This window comes from Phasianus colchicus, chromosome 1 (assembly GCF_987193195.1).
Source record: "Phasianus colchicus chromosome 1, bPhaCol1.hap1.1, whole genome shotgun sequence".
In the NCBI taxonomy this organism is placed as follows: Eukaryota; Metazoa; Chordata; class Aves; order Galliformes; family Phasianidae; genus Phasianus; species Phasianus colchicus.
Window position 1 is genome coordinate 106,717,381 of NC_143436.1, and position 22,206 is coordinate 106,739,586.

General features: G+C 43.0%; 1 protein-coding gene across 3 annotated transcripts in view; it reads left to right on the plus strand.

Annotated features, from left to right (window-relative positions):
• Positions 1-21,845, plus strand: part of EVA1C (eva-1 homolog C) — a 37,094-nt gene extending 15,249 nt beyond the window's left edge. Inside the window, exons 3-8 of one of the 3 annotated variants that reach the window (XM_090121833.1) lie at positions 2,672-2,795; positions 5,622-5,774; positions 14,988-15,131; positions 18,716-18,796; positions 19,443-19,532; positions 20,935-21,840. In XM_090121833.1, coding sequence (XP_089977959.1) covers positions 2,672-2,795; positions 5,622-5,774; positions 14,988-15,131; positions 18,716-18,796; positions 19,443-19,532; positions 20,935-21,326 — 984 coding nt within the window. In that variant the 3' untranslated portion in view covers positions 21,327-21,840. Of the gene's footprint in view, positions 1-2,671; positions 2,796-5,621; positions 5,775-14,987; positions 15,132-18,715; positions 18,797-19,442; positions 19,533-20,934 lie in introns of all 3 variants that reach the window. The other 2 variants (XM_031612476.2, XM_090121837.1) reach the window with 2 other exon arrangements.
• The last annotated feature ends 361 nt before the right edge of the window (positions 21,846-22,206 follow it).

Consider the following 22,206-nt stretch of genomic DNA (forward strand, 5'->3'; position numbering starts at 1 on the left):
ACTTCTGTGGCTACCTGCATTTCAAAAAATACACGATTTGTATCAAGAACGTCCTATATTTTGTTTCCCAAGTCCACTTAAACATAATTTAAAATGACTTACATTTCATACATTATTGCTTTCTGCAATGGAGACTTCTAACGGGTCTTAGAAGGCCTGGCTTACACTGCTGTTAAAGGCTTGTTCCATCATAGTGGAAATAGTACTGTTAAACCTAATTCAGTAAATCATTGGAAAAAATGTGTAGTCAGTGGAATCTAAACATGTTCTGTCAGTGAAGCTGTTGTAAGTGCTTTACAGAAGCTTTGATGAAGCTTGCAGTGTTTGTGCTTATAGCTGACACGTCACTCTTTGACAACAGGGAACATCTGTTTCTAACACTAGTGAGCTGAAGAGTTTTACGGAGTTGTTTGGCAGTAACATCTCTCCAGAAACATTATTAGGCCCATAGTTTATATGTGTGGCTTGCCCATGCTGTACTGCAACTGCTAAAGACATTCCAGCCTTGACCTGTGGGCCATGTGAAAGTACAGCTCTCCACTAAAAACAGTAAGCCAGATGCATCCTTGATGTCATTTTACTGATTCTTGTGAGGCAACACCAATGATTATTTTGGGTTTGTGATGTTGAGCATCTTTGTGAGGTCTCCTTTTGCAGTGTTTTTTTTTTTTTTTTTCCCTTGCATATAATAAACACAGCGTGGGACAACTGTTGTATAAACTGTCATCATTGTTTGGGCACTGTCACTGATCAAAGACATGAAATCACTCTGACAGGGCCACAAATGTGAGACAGGCAATTGCTCTGCATCTTAGGGAGTTCCGGTTCTGTCAAGGAGAAAAGTGATATCCTGTAAACTGATTTCTTAGAGAAAAAGCAACAGTGATCTCATCCCTCCTCCCCTTCCCTTTGGAACTACATCTGCAGTCTGCATAAATAGGCGTGATGCTACCCTACAGCCCTGAGGATGTGTAACAGGCATTTTGTCTGGGGACCTCCTATTAAAAGGATTACTGCAAAATTTGATCTGTCCTGAGATGTTAATAACCCTAGGCTGTCTTGTTATGATTATCATTGTTTGCTTTCATAGTTGCATGTTTTTGTGCAGCAGCTTGATAGAAAATGTGACTACTCTTTGCCTTAAGCAAGAGAAAATACAAACAGATGACAGGAGATGATTCAGCTCGGGTGCAAGAAGATGACTCAGTAGGGGACAGCCATCTTCATTTACTGAAGTCGTAACTCTATTTCACTGTCCTGCTCCAGAACAATCCTAATTAAGGAGGAGCTGTTTGTGTAACTTGCAACTCTTTAAAAGAATAGTTGAGTGATAAAATTAAATCTGCTGGGCTTTTCCTTCCCTTTTAAAATCTACAGTGTGCACTTAATGCTGGAAAAGTATTGGATGCACACTGTCTTCTTCTACGCAGGGAAACAAAAAGACAAGAGTGTTACAGGATCACTGCAATATGCTGCCAATGTGTATCATTTCTGTTTGGGAAGGATGGCTTCCAGGGATGGCAGGAGAAGCTCAGCCACTGCCAATTCTCTGAGCCTGGAAACAAGAGTGCAGCTTGTGCTAATCTCAGTGGTGAATTTGTGATTTGGCATCTTGGTATGACTCAGAGCCCTTCTGATGAGAAACAGGACAAAAAAAATCCTATAGATTTTATGAAAGTACCTAAAACAATCTTAGAATTATATATTACAATTACTCCTATTTAGAGCTGAGTGACATAAAGATAATGCCCTCTTTAGTGCGTTGTGCTTTTATATGTCAAGAATCAGGGGAACAGCAATCAGAGAATCATAGAATGGCTTGAGTTGGAAGGAACCTTAAATATTATCTAGTTCCAACTCCCCTACTATGGGAAATAGTATATAGAAAGCCTCTGATCTGGGCTCTGGAGATGAATAGGAATAAGTATACTGCTGCATTTTAACTATTTTTTTTAGATGCTTTGGGGTGTGACTGGGTTAAAGCTGATCTCAGAGTCATCTTGGACGGCATCTTCATGTTTTCTTTCACCATCACTGCTACAGGTCTGAAAGCACTGATAAGTGGTTTCTGAAACTATTTGAATGCATAATCCTTTAACTAAGCCTAGAGAAGGTCCACAAGACTCTCTGTGTGTAACAGTGGTGACCTTCCTGTTGTCTTCCTTCAGTTGCCACTCTCAATAAAACAGCACAGTAAGAACCATGGTTTATTACTATGCCAAAAGATCTAACGTAGATTTGACTTTAAAATGACATTAAAAAAAAAAAAAGAAGAAAAAAAAGAAAAGAAAAAAACAAGTTAAGGGTAGACTTACACGTGTTCTTGGCTCTGTGCATAGTCCCAAGTATCAGTAGGCTGTGGTGGTGTGCAGCAGGGTCTTGTGGACTGTCTGGGATCAGAGAGAAGAGTAACTAGCAACAGTGAATTGATAGCATCCTCAGTTGCCACTGATAATGCAGCTATGAATGTGTTACCATAAGCTTGGCTGTGGCTCAGAAGCCATAGGAGATGTGGCCTAAATCCAGGGATACAGATGTGTTACATGCTTATGGCCAGAAAGCTGTGAAGGAAGTTTGTCTCCTGTATATAACAAAGTACAGCTAAATGTTGTCATTGCTGTATAGCTTCATACCTTGTTTTCAAGACTATCCCTTTTGCCTGTTGTTCTAGAAAGTACTGGATGAATGCCAAAACCTGAGATCCTGCCAACTTCTTGTCAATAGTCGGGTTTTTGGACCTGATCTATGTCCAGGGACCACTAAATTCCTCCTTGTCTCCTTTAAATGCAAACCTAGTAAGTAATTCACAAGAGAAAAATGTGCTTTTGTCTGTTTTATTTTTTTTTGTTTTGGTTAGAATGCCACTGCACAAAGCTTTATATAAATCCATGTTGAGTTTTGAGACTTTTAGATTAATAACAAGTTGCTTTTTTTCTACCCTGCCTTGGCTCTCTGCTGTGCTTACAACTTCACTGTGCTTGCTGCCAATTTAGTGACCAGTGTAGTTTGTCAGAACCAGATGTCAGACGTCAGACTCTAAAGGAAAAATGTTTTGGAAATTATTTTTAAAGCGATGACAATGATAATGTCTTATTAGAAATACAGAGCTGAACAGCAAAAGCAGATGTCTGGATCCAAATGATGAAGAAGATATCGTAAGAAGAAGTATGCAAAAATGCTTAAGAAGTAGGACCAAAGTTTTCAAAGATCCTCTGTTATTACCTACCATTTATAGACTAGCGACTGGAGGATACACGTGTGTGGCTGAATTTATTATAGAATTACCTGTATCCTAAACAGGTAATTGACATTGGCATGGAAAAGGGGCAAATCCTGCCCCAAAGAGAACCATCTTTGCAAATATGAGAAAAGTGTCAAAAAAGTTAATCATGATAAAGTTTCATTTATTTTTTTGTTTTCTTTCAATTGTTTTTCTTGTTGCTGTTATGTATGAGAACAAGCCCTGGTTGCCCAGGGGCTCAGCTGTTTCTGTCAGCTAATTTCCAGTGTGGCTGAAGTGGATCCCAAAGAAAATACTTGAGGAATTGTTTATGGGTAGGTTCACCAGCCAACACAGGATACCATCCCGCAGCTAAAGGAGAAAACATGAAAGAGATTTTCTTTAATCACAGCATCAGGATAGGCTTCACTGGTGGAATAGGAATAAATGTGGCACAGCAAGCTGCGTACAAAGTATGCAGCAGAGAACTGGAGAGCAAAGATGGAAAGGAATAGACAGTTTTCACCTTTGGCAAAGCACTGACAAAAGAAATGGCAGAGAGACTTACTGGGCCAATTATCTAAGACTGTCTAGAATTTATCATTGTTGTGATCTGTTTTATTACCTATTACTAATATTTCTATTTTTTTCATATACTACGATTACTACATTACTAATAAATACAGTAAGTAAAATTGAATATAGCAATTGTGACTGTTTTCATTAGAAATCTCCTTCTACTAATGAAAAGTGGATCCTCTTTTTAATTTTTAATTACTATTTTAATATTTTAGATATTTTTCCCACTGGAAATAAGTTACTTTGAGCACATAACACTGACTGTCTGTGGTACAAATATTACAAAAGCTGGTCAAAAGTGTATTTAGCTTTCAGAACAGAAGAGAGTCCAGTTCCAGTGCAAACTACATTATTTAGTTCAGCAGGAAATTTATATTTGTAGATGAGATACCAATATTGTTAAACTTGGCTGGAGAAGATCCCTATTCAGGAAATCGCTCGGGTATAATTTTAAGCATATGTTGCAGACTCCTTGCCCTCAAGTGAGCGCTGAAATGATTACCCAAATTCCTTAGTTTTTCATCTCCTTGGAAATGTTGCCCTCCCCTCTGCATCTCTGCAGAGATGTCTGTTGTATGCCAACCCTTGCTGTGTCTCATTAAGCCTGTGGGTCTGTCCTGCATCCCCTCCTGCACAGCCTCACAGAGGCAGAGCCCAACTTCAGGTTGCCAGCCTTGGGGTCAGAGCCGCCATTTTGTGGGTACGACCCCCATGGCAGTACAGTATGGCATCTGGGAGGGACTTTAAAGAGCAGCAAGCAAGAAAATTAACCCTTAAAAAAAAAAAAAAAAATCTAAATGGAACAGTGTTTCCTTTATTGAATAGATAGGAGTTTTTCTCTCTGGATCCCCCAGCACTTACACCCACACTCTGCTCCCTCAGTAACAATAAGATTTCCCTTTGCTCCTGCTTGGCTCAAGAACCTCCTTTCCTGTTTTCACATGATTGAGAGACAAAAAAAATGGAGCAGAACGAACTCTTCTCCCTGGCCTCAACTGCACGAAGTTTGGCACTGTAGCCAGGCCAGGGATGCCTGAGCAGCGGTAGGCCACAGGCAGATAACTACTTAGGCTGCATCTGATCAGATGGCAGAACCCAGCTTAGGTTTGTGTCTGGGTGGGGTCGGCCACACTGTCATCCCTCTCAGTGTGGGGAGCTCTGCCAGCCTGCCCGTGCCCCCTGAGAGAGGGAGGGCTGTGTTTTTCTCAGGCTCCTGATCCACACCGCTTTGTCAGCAAAACTTTCAAAGGAGCCTTGCCGGGTGGTCACACCCAGGGAAACCCACTGACTGGTGGAGCGATGCAAATAGAGCTGAGAGCACTGCCTGGCTCAGGGCTCACAGCCCGTCCTCCATTCTTCGGCACTCGCTCAGTGCCGCGTGCTGTGCCGCCAGCGATGCCAGCCGCCTCCGTGATTGATGAGGCCGCAGCGTTTGGAATGGGCACAGAATGCGACATTGTCCTGGGGAGGTACAAAAGGAAAGGATAAGGTTTGTCCTCCCGAACAGTAGTGGAAAGCAGGCCAGAAAAGCAGGCAGGAATGGGGGCGGACGTTCCAGTGGGAGAGGAGGTTGGCAAAAGTTAGTATTTCAGTTCATTTTTAAAAAGGGCTGGAAGCTTCAGACAGTCATAAGGGAACAATTTAGTTGGAGGAAATGCTCCACTTTTTGCTATTGGCTTTGTCTGTGGTTGTAATTGTTCCACGTATCACTCAAAACACAACTTGCAGAAAAGCTGTTTTCTGTCATGCTGCTATTTGCTGTTAACAGTCTAGCTGAGAAACTTGCCTCATGCTACTGTATTGTTTTTTGCTTCAATTTCAGCTGAATACAAAACCAAATCAGCCTGTGAAAACCAGGAACTGAAACTCCACTGTCAAGAGTCCAAGTTCCTTATTATCTACTCTGCCACCTACGGCAGTTGGGCACACAAGGACAACATCTGCTCAGCCCAGGCAGAACGCGTCCCTCAGTTTGGTAAGTTAGTGTGCTCTCAATAGACCTTCTCCATGTGAGTGCACAGGAAAGGGGGGCATGGGTAGAGAGAAAAGGTCAGGCACGAGAGCAGTGGCATTTTGGAAGTGTTTGTGGTTGAAGCATGAGAGATTATTTCTGAAACTCAAACAAACTGCCTAGCACAAGGGAGAAATGAGTAAGAAATGTAAGCAAAGTAATAGCCCTTGATGTAGTTAATAATTTTTACTATGATTACCATCAAATACTCTTCCTATTGGTTCTCTTGAACTTAAGTGACTGTATTCAATATCAGCTGCTGGCTCTCATTTTCCTCCAATGTCTGACAAAGACCAGGCAACATGAGTGTCATGCCACCTTGTCTTTCTGATGTCTTTCACACTGATCTCTCCTTGCCTTAAGTGCAGACGGTCAGGATGAGGTCTGCAGGTCAGGACCTACTGCTTTGGATACAGTTGTATGACCCAACTCCAGGACTGTGGTAGCGTGCTAGTAAATCAGATCCACCTGGGGCTTCTCTCTGGCAGGAGCCCAGAAAACAGGAAGTGATGTGTGTATGTAGCACCTAGCTCTCACCCCCATAGCAGGATGGCTGCATGCAGTCTGACTCCTGGGACTGCTCACCAGCCTTGATTGTGATGGGAGCTGTTGGTACTGGCCAGAAAAGTGCAGGGTCCGCAGATATCAGCACAGAGAACTGTATTAGTGTTAGAAATGTTTCCCTGTCACTGCCGATTTACTACAGGTGCATCTCAAGGGATGTGAATATTAATGTTGCTATATTAACATATCTAGCCAATATAGTAATGTTGCTGTAGTATTAGCACCTTGGTGACAGACTATGAGCATTATCAAACTCACACTGTTCCCCTTCAAACAGGTAGAAGAACCCAAAACATCATCAGTAGTTTACGGTCAACATCAATTACCAATCACTGACTTCAAAGTCTCAACTGGTGCAAGACTGATAGCTCAGTTTTTATCATTAGGTACCTAATTACATATTTTATATCTTTGTGAGGATGCTTGTATGAATAATGTATTCAATCCCAGACACCAAAAGCATGGAGGTGTGTTTTCATGCTGTGGAGAAGGCCAGTGTAGGATCTGCATGCTGCTTACCTCCCTTCACACCACACAGGGAAGGACTTAGATGGCTGACACCAGTCCTGTGCAAAGCCTGAACTTTACTCACTTCTGAGAAACTACTACAAGTGAAATCTATAATCTGAATTGCATCTCTGAACAAGAGAGATCAATAACTAGTCTTAAAAGCAATTTGTCTGCAAGCCAGTATTTCTATTTCATTTTATAAGTATTAAAAATGTATTGGCTGAAAAATGTATTCTGTTCTTTTGCAAGAATCTGCTTAAAACTGCCAGGTCTGTATTTCACGCTGGCTATTCTAACACAAACTTTAGCTGTGTATTTGTTATACAAAGGAAATATTTTAGCAGGTTTCTGAAGAACCCATACATTCTCTGTGATGATGGCCTTAATGTATGACTCCAAGCAGAGCAGAAAGAGCTCAGTTGATCAAGAAAGACCATCATACTTGCTTACTTCTTCTATTTCTTTCACCTGTGGAAATTGCTTACTTTCCTATAGTGTCCCATAGTACTGATATTCCACAGATCATAATACTGCAAACTCTTCTTTCTGGATAAAGTCTCCCAGTGTAAACAGACGAGGAATTTGCAAGAAAGCAAAATCTGTGCTGTGACTGCCTGCATAAAGGCACTTTCTGGCTGTTGCTTTTCTTGTGTTCTGCAAAGCAACCTAAAACTGGCAGTAGGAGAGAACATAAAACTTGAGACAAACACAAGGCAGAAGGTAGACCCTGATGAAGCAGTTGGCCTCTTCATGCGTAGTGCCAGTAACACCCTACAGTGAGTATAATTTTCCAAAGCACTTATGTGCTTAGGAGTATACATTCAGTTATCCCAAGGGACTTAGCACTTAGGAACAAAATCCAATTGACTCCAGTTCTATCCATCTGGAGCTTAAATCTTACTCATGTGGTTATTCAAACACATACAGATGTCAGTGCATGTATAATTAGACTATTTAAGTGCCAGTATACTTTTTCTCTGAGAAGGCAGTGGTAGTTTGAATGTCAACATCATTTCAATGATTTGAGGCAATTTAGAAAGTGTAGTGCAGCTGTTCTTTATTCCAGAATCAGAGCCCCTATATGTTTGCACCAAAAGCTAAGTCAGCTCCAGCTCAAACTCATGTTTGCGCATCTTAGCTTAAAGGCAGTGATCAAGCCCTACCATTTCTTCCACTGTATCACAGGAAAGCTGTGTGACATTTTTTTTAGTACTATGTAAATGAGAAGTTGTCTGTAGTTTCTGATGACATAGTATCATGGAATCATAGAATCACAAGGTTGGAAACGACCTATAAGATCATCTAGTCCAACCGTCTTCATATTACCACTGCTACCACAAAGCTACTAAACCAGATCTCGCAGCTCCTCATCCAGACGCCACTTGAACACTGCCAGGGACAGCGACTCCACCACCTCCCTTGGCAGCCATTCCAGTGCCTGACCACTCTCTGAGAGAAAAAGTTCTTCCTTAAGTCTAACCTAAACCTCCTCTGGTACAACTGTATATGTATAGGAAGTCTCTGTTGAGCTCAGAGTTTTGCTTTTATTCATACTGGGTTTGCTCCTTCTAGAAGTACTGGATGTTGAATTAATTAGATACTTCTCTAGGTTTTGGCCACCTCACATTATGTCATTGTGGCTGATAAGCCATTACTAGCAAGCAGCAGCATTGAGCTGGGACAGATGTATTCTGAATTATCAGTTCACTTTTCTGTGAACAGTGTATCAAATCAGCTGTCAGACTTACACAGCTGTGCTTGAAATGAAACACAGGAAAATGTAAAATTTCTTTAGCATAAGGATTCTTCTCCATATGGTACACAGTATATAAATCTGTTGCTTTATCAACAATATCTGCATGGCCTCAGAGCATTTGTGGGACCCTGAGCCCCAGGTCAGCATCCAGCATGGCTGCCACAATCAAAAACTTTACAGGAAAGCTAAGATTTGTTTGGATGCAGTTCTGCTTAACAGAATCTATTTTGCTCAGCAGATCTCCAGCAAAGTAGGAGCCTGTAGCATTTGTTTCCCCTGTCAGTTTTTTCAGACATCCTCTGTCTTTCACATTTGTACTAACATGTGCATGAGGAAAGACAAAATTTATTGGCCAAATGAAGTGAGAATTGTGCCAAAACAGGTTACAATAGAGAGTATGAGGAAGATTCAGATCAACAAACACCTCTCAAATCATAGGTTAGTCTTGTTAATACTTGAAAGAAGGCTTGGTAGTAGGTAGCCTCTTGCTGCAGCTTGCAAGCCAGAAAAATGTATTTACCAGAAATGTTACCTGGATGTGCACTGACTGGTCAGAAGTGTGCTTCCTCAAGCACTAATGACAAGCAGAACCCAGAACTGCCTATCTGTATTAAGGAAAGGTAGGGTCCTTCCTGGCACAACCCTCATTTTAACCTTTTCCCATTTTGTGGAGCTTAAAGGAGTGCATTGTGTGACAAATTCAGGCACTCACATGCCATAGCTTACACCATGGCATAACGTACCCTGGGGCTAGATTTTGTCTAATCCCCTCTTCCCATTGAAATAATATTCAGGCAAGAAAAGGGGGTATTAACAGGAAACAGAGTCTTCCAGAATCCTGTAGATGCCTTCTAGCTAGCAAGGTATTAAGTTATATAAGGGTATTTTGTGATGTCATGATTCCTTTTATTTGTTTTATTTATTTATTTATTTATTTATTTTAATATTGTGAACAATTTATCTCTTATTCAGCAACTGTGACTGAAAAGCTTTTGGCTCCTTCTCATATCAGGAGATGTATACTCTTCCTGCTATGAGCCAGTTCCTTGTGTAAGTCTCTGCAGAGCAGCTGTAAATGAAGTAAAAATACAAATAGAGGCAGGCAGATCTGGAAACACTTACACACCAAAGTAACTAGGTTCATGCTAGCTGTTTCTAGGTGCCATAAATCACAAACCATGTAAACTGGCTGGAATTTGGGAAACATCGGCCGCTGAAATACTGACACTTGAAGGGGCACTTAGTAGATCAGCAGGAACTCTGAGTCCAGTGCTTTGCTGGAAGAAGGAGTGAGGACTTCTAGCTGAAAGCTGCTGAAAACAACATGACTGAGTCCTTTCTAGACTGCAAGTACCATCAGCTGTAGGCCTGGGTATACTCTGCTATTCCTATGCCTCACGTGCATAGCTTATATTACTAGCTAATTAGAAGTTCATTTCAGACACAAACCCTGTGGATAGTCATACAAGTGGCAGGCTCCAGAGTAGAAGAAATCTGAGACTGCAGAACAATTATTTTGGTAACATAGCATACAACCTCTTATGGAGGCTCATGGTGAAAGGGCAAATATGTCCCTGCTGTGCTCCAGGGGACAAGGCAGCAGGATGCTGTGAGCAGAATAGATGCAGAGGCATGATTCTGTAGCAGTGCCAGGGCTCAGGGACATGAGGAAGGTTAACATCTCCCTCTGCAGCTTCTGCCACTGCTGTCTTGTCACATGTGGGAGAGAGCACTTCATCCATTAGTGTTTTCTTCACTGGCAGTTACAGGGTTTTCTTGTACCTAGGTTCTTCTAGCTTAGATTTTTGAATAGTTGGAAAAGTATACTTACACTCAAGTTTAAAATAAGGTAACAAACCAAATTGTGTAAAAACAAATCTGTAGGCTTTTGAGCAGAAGGAGCTCAGTTCCTGCTTCCATCCAAGTAGTGTAGACCTCCACTTGTATCCTCTACTTGGCATCTGTGCTGGCCCTCACTCCATGCCTATGTGTGTGCAAGGAGAGGAAAACTCCACCAAGTGCTTAGAGGCTGAATTCTGAACTCCAAGCAACTTGTAAATAACACCAAATAATGGGCTAATCTCCTGCAGGCTAAAGGAGCCTCCAGCAGGCACATGAGCTGCTGCTGTGTGACATGGAAGAGAGATGGTGCAGCTTTGCAGAATGCCATGGTACGGTATTCACTCATAAGGAATGGCCTGTTCTGACAATAAGTATTTTTAGCATAGCATACTGGCAGATCTTGGACCTGGAATATAAAGATACCAGCACCATTTCTCATAAATGTTTTCGCTAGAATCAGCAGCACAAATGGCCCTTTTCTGATGCACAGGCAGGACCCTGCGTGCCATGCTTTTGCATAAATTACCATATTATTATGGAAACTTTCTTTAGGAGTATGCAGCCCTAGCTTGGTCCGGAACTCCACAGTTTCCCTTTGTCACTTCTTGTTCTCAGAGCTGATATCTGGGCTCTACAAAGCACAAGCCATGCTGATTTGATAGTGTGAAATCTTTGCTTTCAATTGATTTTAAAAGCATGCTCCTTATTCTTTTGTGGGTAGACATGGCCCAGAAAACATAAAGCACTGTAAGCCAGCCAGCAGTTTGGGATGAAAGCAGTGAGCAGCTGGACTCTAGCACCATAGTGAAAAAATTGAGATGGGGTTCCTCTTATGGGAGCCCTGGTCCTTCATCAGCATGTTACTTTTGATGTAATATGGATCTGCGTTTGAGACACACTGCTCACTCACAACGTCTTGTGCCCTGTGCATAACAATGCAGGAGAAAACAGCAGCCAGTCAGAGAATAGCAGAGGGTGTGAGCTGAGGCTGTTGGCAGTGCTTGGCACAAAACTCTCTGGCCAGCTCTGGCTGTTCCATCACCTGCAGCTCTTGTGTGGCAAGAGGCAAAGAAAGGAAGGGAAAGCTCCTACGGTCTGAATTGAGAGAAGCTTTGAAGAATCGGAAAACAAATTGCTACTCATTAAAGCCTGCGTGATTTATGGCATGTCATTTGCATGCCAAAACTTTCCTAAACAAAGCTAATTAAGGAGCTGAAAGAGCCTTGCCTCCAGAAACAAGGCTTTCTGCTCTAACTGTTAAATAGCTGCAGTCAGGTTTGATAGTTTACCACTGTGTTAAGAGCCTCTGCTCCATGCCCATATTTCCATGCCACCCATAGAAGCGTGTGTTTCAAGGGACTCACCAGCACTCACAGTGTGCAACAGGCAGCTCTGACAGAAGGGAATGAAAAATGAGTGTTTTCCCAGCCATCCAGAGCTGCCCTTTCTGCCACTGCTGGGGGTGTCACCAACCTTCTGGCGTTTTGAGAAAGTGCTTTTCAAGAGGCAGTTTATTTTAAACATCTGGTACCAATTCAGCAAGCCCCATAAAATGTAAGCTTAGTTCAAACAGTACTTAGATGCTCAGGAAGAAGACACAAGAAATGTTTATATTCTCCTAATTTGTGATTTCTTCGGGACTGCTGAGTGGGACTACTCACTCATTTACACAAATTTAAGCATGGACTGAACCTCGTCCTCTTTCAAATGCTACTGTGAGATGTATGACCTGAAGGTTGCCCAAGGAGGCTGTGGATGCTCCATTCCTGGAGGCATTCAAGGCCAGGCTGGATGTGGCTCTGGGCAGCCTGGTCTGCTGGTTGGCGACCCTGCACATAGCAGGGGGGTTGAAAGTAGGTGATCATTGTGGTTCTTTTCAACCCAAGTCATTCTGTGATTCTGTGATTCTATGAAGGAGAAGTTATCCCCAGCATCAGCTCTGTGTTGCTGCAGCTGGTTTGTTATTAGACCCCCAAGCAAGTTTCACTGAAAATAGCTTGGGTGTCTTTTCAGCACACACCGATTCCTCTGACTTCACTGCAGATACACTTCTGTAATGTCTGCTTGTGGGAGATAGTGCAGATGAAGCTGCAGATGATGAAAAAGTGGCCTTTGGTACTGAGTATACAGAATTCCTCTGAGCTGAACTCATGGTTCAGCCTTCACTGAAGCTGCCAGGAACAGCTTGGGGAGGTAGCAAGGACAGACACAGAACTGAGAGAAGGAAACTGAACAGTTTTTGACTGTACTAAATGCCAAAACCTCGCTATACCACAGATAGCTATTAAGTAGTGCTTGGTTTGTTTTGTTTTGTTTTTGTTATGGGTCTCTTCAGTTAACGTTTGTGCTGTCCTGCGGAAGCAAGCCAACCTTAGTTTGTGTTCACACACCTGTGACACCAGCCAAGCCTTGCAGAGCTCTCCAAAAACAGGCCTGCCAGGAGCCTACAGGCACATGACGGTAAAGGAGCCAAAGCCAACATGAATGTAGGTGATAAGGAGTTATTAACTCTCAGAGAACAAGAGCAAACATCTATCAGAGGCAAAATGAAACATGCACTCACTGTATCACTGAATTTGTAGAAAACCATCAGCGCAACAGCTGGCTCTTCCTTAAGACACTGCATGCAGCTCAAAGGGCAGGGGAGTTTGTAGAACATATAATTAACTTTGCCAGATTGCTGTTGTTCTCCCAATCTATTCATCAGTTGGATGTGATGATCCTGAAGCTCACTTCCAACCTAGATGATTCTATGATTTATGAATCATCTGATAGTTCCTCCTGATATTCTCCAGTTGTTTTCATGCTTGCCAAAAGATGCTGCTTAGCTGCCTAAAATGTCCACCTGAACGCATTCTTAGCTGATAGCCAGAAAGACTAAAATAACTGAGTTATTTAAGCAGAGCTATTCAGTGTCTCAAGATTTTCTTGCCTGCTGAACAGCCTTCCAAGTATTAGGTTCTTAGGTCCTGAGAAAGAGAAAGTTGCTCTCCCCTAAAATCTATCTTCAGCGCTGATCTCTGGGCCCTTTGCCAGACAGATCAGCCCAGTATCTCCTCATATTCTGTTTATATACGTGACAGCGCTGGTGTCAAGGGATTAACTCTAAAAATCACAGATCTACCCTGAGTACAGATGTTGGAAGTCAATTTTCTTTGCCGAGAACCTCAGTCTCAGCTCTCTTCATTCTTTTTTAAACAATACTGATTTGAGGAAGCTATGGAGTGCCTGTGAACATGATTTCTCCTTTCTCTGCAGAGGCACAAACAAGCTGAAGCAGCTGGAAGGTGAAGATACCGTGTTTGTCTCAGGGTTGTTACAGAAGGAAAGATAGTTCTAATGAACAGAGAATATGTAGTCAAATCTATAGAATGTTGCTGCTCAGGGAGACTAGAATGAGAAATATTTGTCATCCATAGAAATCTACCAAAAGTGTGAGGAAACACTGACTAGAAGCAGACAGCTTCAGGAAAACGTTCCTTACTCTAGGCTTTCAATTTCTGCAAACTTTCTGCTTCAAAACCAGAGCCAGAAGATATTTTTGCTCTTTAGATTGGGGTTTAGCTGATATGGATACTGAGAATTCAATCACATTTAGAGATGTTCTTTTTCTAAAGCAGAATTTTAGAAGTTTATCTGATACACAAACTTTCCCATTCAAATTTAACTTTGGTGTAAAATCTGCTGACCATGTCTCATTCATTTATAAATCATGGTGGAAGGTGGAAGACTTGAGTGAAAAAATCCCCATCCCAGCAAATGCAGGCAGGTGCAGCTATGAGCATTAGTACAGTGCACTGTAGGTGCCTTTGACATTGCCTTAGGCATTCAAATTTGGCAGCCTGATGGGAGCAGTGCAGCATTTGATATGGCAGAGAGAAGTCAAATGATTTTCTGGTTAAACATTGAGCCTATTTTGACCTCTTGGCCATAACAGAATGGCTCCTAGCAGCACCAGGCAGAGTAAATCATAAGCTACTCTTGATTTCACCATAGACCTAGCTGTTGCAGTGCACAGAAATTGATCTCACCTAACTTGAACTGAAACTGGGCATCCAGTCAAACCATGGTGATAATCCTGGGAGAGGAGAGGGAGACCTGCAAACAGCACTGCATCGCCCTTTACTGGCACATTCATCTTAAGATGGAGCAGGTGAAGCCGGTGGAGAGCTGTGTGAAGATGCTTAGTTCTTCCAGGTTATCCTGAAAAGAATGGAGAGGATGTTTGCAAAGCACCTCATTTGAAGTTTGACTTGAATCTTACTGCAACCTTAGTATGCAACTGGAAGTCATCATGAGGGAGCCAATTTGCTACACGTCCTCAATTTCATCACGTGCTGACTTCCTTGCATTCGCAAATGTTAATACTTAATTTTGAAATAGTGCTTAGGCAAACACAGGTGTGTGAAATTGATAGCAGATTTGTATCTGTAGCTGTGCACGTAGCAGTTATTATGCCTGATAACAGCAGAGTTGTATATTTATTGGATGTGTTTTTCTTTCAGACTGCTTGTCTCACACAGCGCTAGAAGTTTTATCAAAGAGGTGTTATGGGAAACAGAGATGCAAAATTATTGTCAGTAGCCAAGATTTTGGAAGTCCGTGTCTACCTGGAGTGGCAAAACACCTGAATGTCAGCTATGCATGTGGTAAGAGCAAATGCATGGTAATTTAAAGCCCTCATTCCCTATAAAAATGTCTTACTGAAATAAGGGCTTGAGCTTATGCATCACTCACAGAACTGAAGCAACACAGACAAGAAGGAAGAGTTTTTCATTTTCTTTACCATAGATTAATATATTTGCATTGTGGGAAGGCAGAGTTCCCTGGAGTTCTTTTTTTCAAAAGCCAGAGCCACGAGACAGCAAAGTATAGTACAAATACAGATGAGAGAAAAATGATTGCGGGACCTAATGCAGTGCCTTATATAGGTGTTGAATCCTCTTAGGAATGTCTTTCTCTGGCTGAGGACTGGAACAGATTTCCTCAGCCTCTGCTTTTGGAGATGAACTGTGACCCTCAGAGGTGGATGTCTGACATGCTGGTGGATGTGTCCAATCAGTTTTACCAAGTTGCTGATCTGCTTGCTGTGCGTAGCCTGGGAAGCTGCTGGCTTCAAGGAGCACTGGCTAATCTGAGTGCTTTTGGGAACAGCCGTGCAGGACTGACTGCCTGATCACTGCCACCTGAGGATCAGAGGAAAGGGAGCCTCCAGCTGTTCCCTTGCTGGCATGAAAGAATTTCTCTTCCAGTCTCGCCATGTGTACGTTGTCAGGCAAGAGCCACTGCAGCAACTCTTCTCTTCTCATTGTTGAAGAGAGCTGGAGCCTGTCTTTGCACTAACAAACACACAGCATTATTGTGTGTTTGCCTTCATGCTGTAGTAACTTTATGAATGTGTTAATGGAATTCTCTTTAATTAGAGTAAGGATAATTACAACAGATTGTTCTTTCTTACACATCCGTATACTAGAAAACAAGCGTATGTTTGTTTGCAGTGAGGTTCTGCATTCTGATTTGTAGTGAATTGTTTTTGCACTAACGCATGGATAATAAATAGTGCCTGTGTGCTTTGCTGGCACGCGTCGAAGACTTTTTCTTCTGCCAGATCCTACTGAGCTGTGCAGTCTGAAACATTAGCCAATGGTTTGCAGGTCTAATTATTTTACAGATCATCTAGGGAACATGGGAAGAGGCTGGGCGTGGTCCAGAATGGCATTTTACATTCTTTCCCCTCACTAGAAGATCCCTGCTAGCCTGATGCTTCCCAAGCTGAGGTAAATGGGCATTTTTCTGAAGTGACAGGGACACAGCTGAGCAGACCCTATTTTCTTAGGGCTGTGACACACTTGAAAGCATGATCAGGAATGTGAAAAACTATACTCCCTATCTCAGAGGTCAGCAGCTAGTTAGTGTCTGCCTGCATTTGTATTTTATGGTTAGTACCAACTTAGTGGAAGCCAGGAGATGCTGTTTTTTCACAGCCCCAGTCCCACAACCTCCTCAGCATCACCTGAAGTCTGCAGAGACTATAATCTACCAGCTCCTGCTGAGGCAAGAAGCCAGCCCCAGGAAACACAGCTTCTGCCTGCACGTCTTGGATGTCTCTGGCAGTTTATGGTTGCTTGCTGCCTCCTGCCCTGTGTGGCAAAGCAGAGCTGCACAGAACCTAATGTAGATAAAAAAATCCTTCTGCTGGTATCAGCTAGTCTGTCCAGTGACCTGGGCACACCTCATCTTGGTTAAAGTCCTTATGAATATAGTGTGTCTGAAATGAAACCCCAACAAAAATTAATAGTGCAAGCAGCCAAGAACAGTACAAGCAACTGAGAGCTTTTGTTGCCTGTAACATTCTAAATCAAGCATCCCCCTGCAATAGATATTTGCATGAGCAGATGCTGACTTGGCATAGGGTAGGACAGCAGAACAAGACAAGGCCACAGAGTCTGACACAGCTGGTCCAGGTGTGTGTCCAGCATCAGGACTTTCCTGCCCATCAGAACGTGGCACTCCCAAAGCAGCACTGCAGATCCCTCATGTACTGCTTTCCTGCTGCTTTCGTAGCAAACTCTCCCACCTCTCAAGTACGCTGCTCCTAACAGCCAGGTCTCTAATTCAGCACGTGGTCTGAAAGAAAACCAGCCTTGTCCGTCATCAAAAATATTCTGCCTCTGGAGAACAGTTAAGAACAACAATGATGTACAAGCCAAAATAGAAATTAGTTCATTTCTCCCTATCTCTGTTGGCTTTCTATTGCAAACAGGAGCAAAGAATTCTAAAAAAATCCTTCATCAGGAAAGGCAACAGTTATGAATTTGAGCCCACACACACACAGAAGAGTTCTGCTCAGAAAGAAGAGCTATTTTTAGTTGTTTTGAATGTAAAAGTTATGCTAAGCCCCAAACTTCTGTCTCCTCTGTTCCATTTGACTTTCTTTAACACTACTTATTGGCAAATGTTTGTATGTAGGATATAGGTGGGTTTCACACTTGGAATTTCTGTCTTTTTCCCCTTCACATCAGTCTGAAAATCAATCAATCTGCCTTCATACAATACAGAGAACAAGTGCCAAGTTCAGAATCCATGAAGGGCCCATTCATCTTGTGCACAATCTGAGAGCTCTCCATATCTACACGATGTGCTTTCTTTTAGTTCTTTTATTTGTTTTAACAAGAGTGGGAAAACATCCCAAGAGAAAAAAATAAATGAGAAGTACCCAGCAGCACCCTGCCACCTCATCCTGAGCACCTTCCCTCTCTGGGACCATTCACTTCAGAGGCTCTGCAGAGAATGTCAGACAAGTCTTTAAATGTTTCTGGGCCCTTCTGACAGTGAGTTGAATCTGAGTCAGCAACGTGCCAGGGCAGCCGAAGGGGCCAACCATACCCAGAGGTGCACCAGGCCCAGCACTGCCAGCAGGTGAGAGAGTGGGAACAGGCTGCCTGTGGCAGTGGGCACAGCCCCAAGTGCTGGAGTTCAAGGAACATTTGGACCACTTTTTTAGACATAGGGTTTGGATTTTGGCTGGTGCTGTGTGGAGCTTGGAGTTGGATTCAGTGTTCCTAGTTGGTTCCTCCTGCTCAGGATATTCTGTGATTCTGGCTTTTTCCTCTTTTTTCTTTTTCTTCTAACAGCCCTTCTGTAGTAGAAGGGCTGTTCCACTCCCATGGGTGTTGGGGATATCAATCCCCATCTGGGACTGCCTCCCCCTGCAAACCCTGAAAAGCCAAGCTGTGCTCAACTCTTGGCAGACGAGTGACCCCAGAGATCCAGGTTTCAGGGTGTTCACCTGTCATGAGGTTAAAATGCAATCATGCGAATGTCAACCAGCAGCTGATGGCGTGGCACATAAGAAAACAGCTGTTGCCAGGGATTCCAGCAGGCACCATTCCTCCAACTGGTGCCAACCTTGCAGGGCATGGCCTGAGGCATCACCATCAGACACCCCATTCATTTAGAACGCAAACACTCCTTGGCTGTGAGGGTGCCGGAGCATTGGCACAGGCTGCCCACAGGCTGTGGAGTCTCCTCCTTGGAGATGTCCAGAAGCCACCTGGACGTGGCCCTGGGCACCCTAGTCTGGGTGTCCCTGCTGGAACAGAGTTTGGGCCAGGTGGATCCAGAGGCCCCAGCAGCCTCAGTCACTCTGTGATCCTGTAATGGGGGAATGGTAATTAACAGGGGATCTGGTTTGCAAAACTGACAGTGCATCATTTGCCTTTTTTCTTTCCAGTTCCTAAATTCATCCTCACAGCTGTCAACCACCTGGTCACTCACAACAATTCTTCCGTGAAGCAGAATGATGGAGAACGTGGTAATTAAAAAAAAATAATAAAAGGTTTATCTTTGATTGCAGTAAGACATTGTGGTACAGCACAGGTGGGGGTAAGGAAGGGGACAGTGGGAGTGCTTCTGGGACAGCTTCTCTCTGCCTTGCGGACACAGCTGTCACAGCAATCAGGAGGAAAGAGCTCACAGGAGGTCCTGCAGTCAGCTGTATGTCCCTTACACTGCTTCTGAGGAGCTTGCTCCTTCTAAATGCAAATTAAATGAATGATGTGGCCAGTGCGTATTTGCTGTCATCACTGATGAGAGCACTGCAGTGATTGGACTGGGAAGTCTGTTTGGCAGCTGTGAAGTTAATGAAGTAAATTATTTCTGAAAGCTTAATAGGAAGAGACAAGGTGGTTCACGTGGTAATAATTTCTTTTTTAAAATAAGATTCCCGTTTTACATTTATTTGATATTTTCAATAACTTCTTAATTATATTTTACTTCAAGATTTATTTTAATATTTATTGTATTTACCAACCATTATTTGGTTTAACAATCTGCAAGGTTCCTATAGCACAGTGCTTTGGACAGACTCATTAGTTCAAAAGGGATAAGGGGGAAATCAATGTGATGGCTTTATCACCTACAATGTGACTGAATTTGTTCTATATCTCCTCTCACTGCAGGTATCGATATCGATCCAAAGGAATCAAGGTCTCCAAAGAAAGATGGCACCATTGTTAGCAACTCCTTGGCTACATTTGCATACATTAGAGGTAGGAAAATGAGGCAGCTTGGTTCATTAGGTGGTGGCATTTTGGAAGGAAGGGGAAAAGGGAAGATGACTTCAGAAGCTCACAGCTGGTAATCCCACATTTATAATAATAGTATTATTACAATATAATTACAGTCCTGTGGATGGGACTATCACAGTGTAACTGACATTTATAGAATATTTTCCATCCTGAAGGATCCAAACTCTTAGGGACTGCAGCCAAGATTTTTTCAATTAATATTTTCAATGGGGGCTGTTGGTTGTTTGGTATTTTTAAAAATCTGGTCCTGATCTGGGAGCAGTGTTGGAGACATCCATTTTTGGAAATGTTGGTTTACATGAGTATAAGGATCACTGAAAAGCAGAAAAGAACCAACCAAAAAAAGAAAGCAGCCATCTCCATTATGGGTCATGACAAGTCCTGTGACTTAGCAATGCTAAGGCAAATTTCATTGAGGCCAGTAAATTCACGGTCACGAGATCTCTGACACCAGGGGAGAAGTCTAATGGATTTCACAAGTAAGCATTAAGAAGCAACTCCAGAATTAAGCTCCTCTAGAAAATGGCAGAACCATGCAGCTGTGGAGTCCCTGCCTCTTCTGTTGCTGTACTGAGATGCTATCTCAGAACATGTTGGAAACCAAAATGTTCCCACTTGCCTGGGCTGGGAATGCTACCATAGCTCCTCAGAGCATGGAGCTGCTCATCCCATAGAATCATAGAATCATTAAGATTGGAAAAGATCTCTAAGATTACCTAGTCCAACCCATTACCACCATGCCACAGCCCACAGCCCTCAGTGCCACATCCACACAGTTCTTGAACACTCCAGGGATGGTGACCCCACCACCTCCCTGGGCAGCCTGTTCACCACTCTTTCTGAGAAGAATATCCAACTTGAACCTCTTCTGACACAACTTAAGGCCGTTCCCTCTCATCCTATCGCTGTTACCTGGGAGGAGGCCAACCCCCACCTCACTGCAACCTCCTCTCAGGTAGTTGTAGAGACTGATGACATCTCCCCTGAGCCTCCTCTTCTCCAGAGTGAAAACCCTCATGTCCCCTCTTTGCGAAGGTAAGACCTGTTTAGTCAGGATGGCTGGAAAAAAAGTGGTGTATTTTTGGTAGGTGATTAAGAATGCTAACAGAATGGTGAGATAATGTTATTCGAGTATGTTTTTAAGAGGTTGTGGGTTTTGCACAGCAAGCTGAAGAAGCAGAGATGGTAGAGAGGTCAGTTTCCAAGTGTGAGATGTTTTTGGGGCAGGATGCAGCAAGTCTCTCCCAGCCCCACTTCCACTATAGCCATAGAGTGCAGGGCACTGGAAATGGCAGCTGGCTGCTTTGTAGCTAGACTTTGGCAGAGCTGGAGAAAAATTTATGCATTGGATTTCTAATTTCAGATCACCCGGAAAGAGCTGCTCTGCTGTTTGTGTCCAGTGTTTGTGTGGGATTAATCCTCACGCTGTGTGCTTTGGTGATCCGCGTGTCCTGCTTTAAAGACTTCCAGAAACTGCGGGGAAAGAAGGAGCACTTGGTGCCAGAAAGTGATGGAGTGGATGAGAGCAGTGAGAGCGAGGAGGAGGAAGATGAAGACTCCTCTGGGTCAGAGCTGCCAGACGAGCTGGCAGAACTTTATAGACCTTCTTACTCAGGTTATAACTCAGCGGAAGCAGCGGACCTGGCTGAGCGGATAGAGCGGAGGGAGCAGATCATGCAAGAAATTTGGATGAACAGTGGTTTGGATATGACACCGCCCAGAAATATGAACACCTTTTATATCAATGAGGAATAATGGCTTATCTCAGATGATGCTCTCGCCCTTTTTTTTTTTTTTTTTTTTTAAAAAGAAATGTACCTTCTGTGAAGGAACATTTGTAACAGTACAGATAATTATTTGTAAAGTAAGAAGAAATACATACAATAAAAAGAGAGTTTCAAGCCCTTCACTGTCCATAAATCATTCTGTGGAAAAACACATGCATAAGCTTTCATAGCTTGCTTTTTAATGTCATTTGGGATCAATTGCCACTTGAGGTTTATGAAATATTAGGAAAAGGAGGAAAATAGCAGAGAAGTGCGAGGTAGAGAACAGCCTTCTGCATTAGGGTATGGCACTTGTAACCAGATGGTGTATTGCAGCTCATAAATCACTTAAGTATGTGCTGTTGATGAGAAATATGTTATTAATAGAAAGAGCAGAACAGAATTAAACACAGGTGCTTGAAGCTGAAGCCTCATTAGAACATACAGGGAGTGTGAAAAAATAGTGTCCCCTCAACATCTGTTTGGCTGCCCTGGCATTCCAACAGCCATCACATTTTCCTCTGAGGGAAATGTTTGATCATAGAATCATAAAATAGCCTGGGTTGAAAAGGACCACAATGATCATTGAGTTTCAACCCCCCTGCTATGTGCAGGGCCACCAACCAGCAGACCAGGCTGCCCAGAACCACATCCAGCCTGGCCTTGAATGCCTGCAGGGATGGGGCATCCACAGCCTCCTTGGGCAACCTGTTCCAGTTTGCCACCACCTTCTGTGTGAACAACTTCCTCCTAATATCTAACCTAAACCTCCCCTGTCTCAGTTGAAAACCATTCGCCCTTGTCCTCCCTCATAAACAGCCATTCCCTCTCCTGTTTATATGCTCCCTTCAAGTATTGGAAGGTCACAG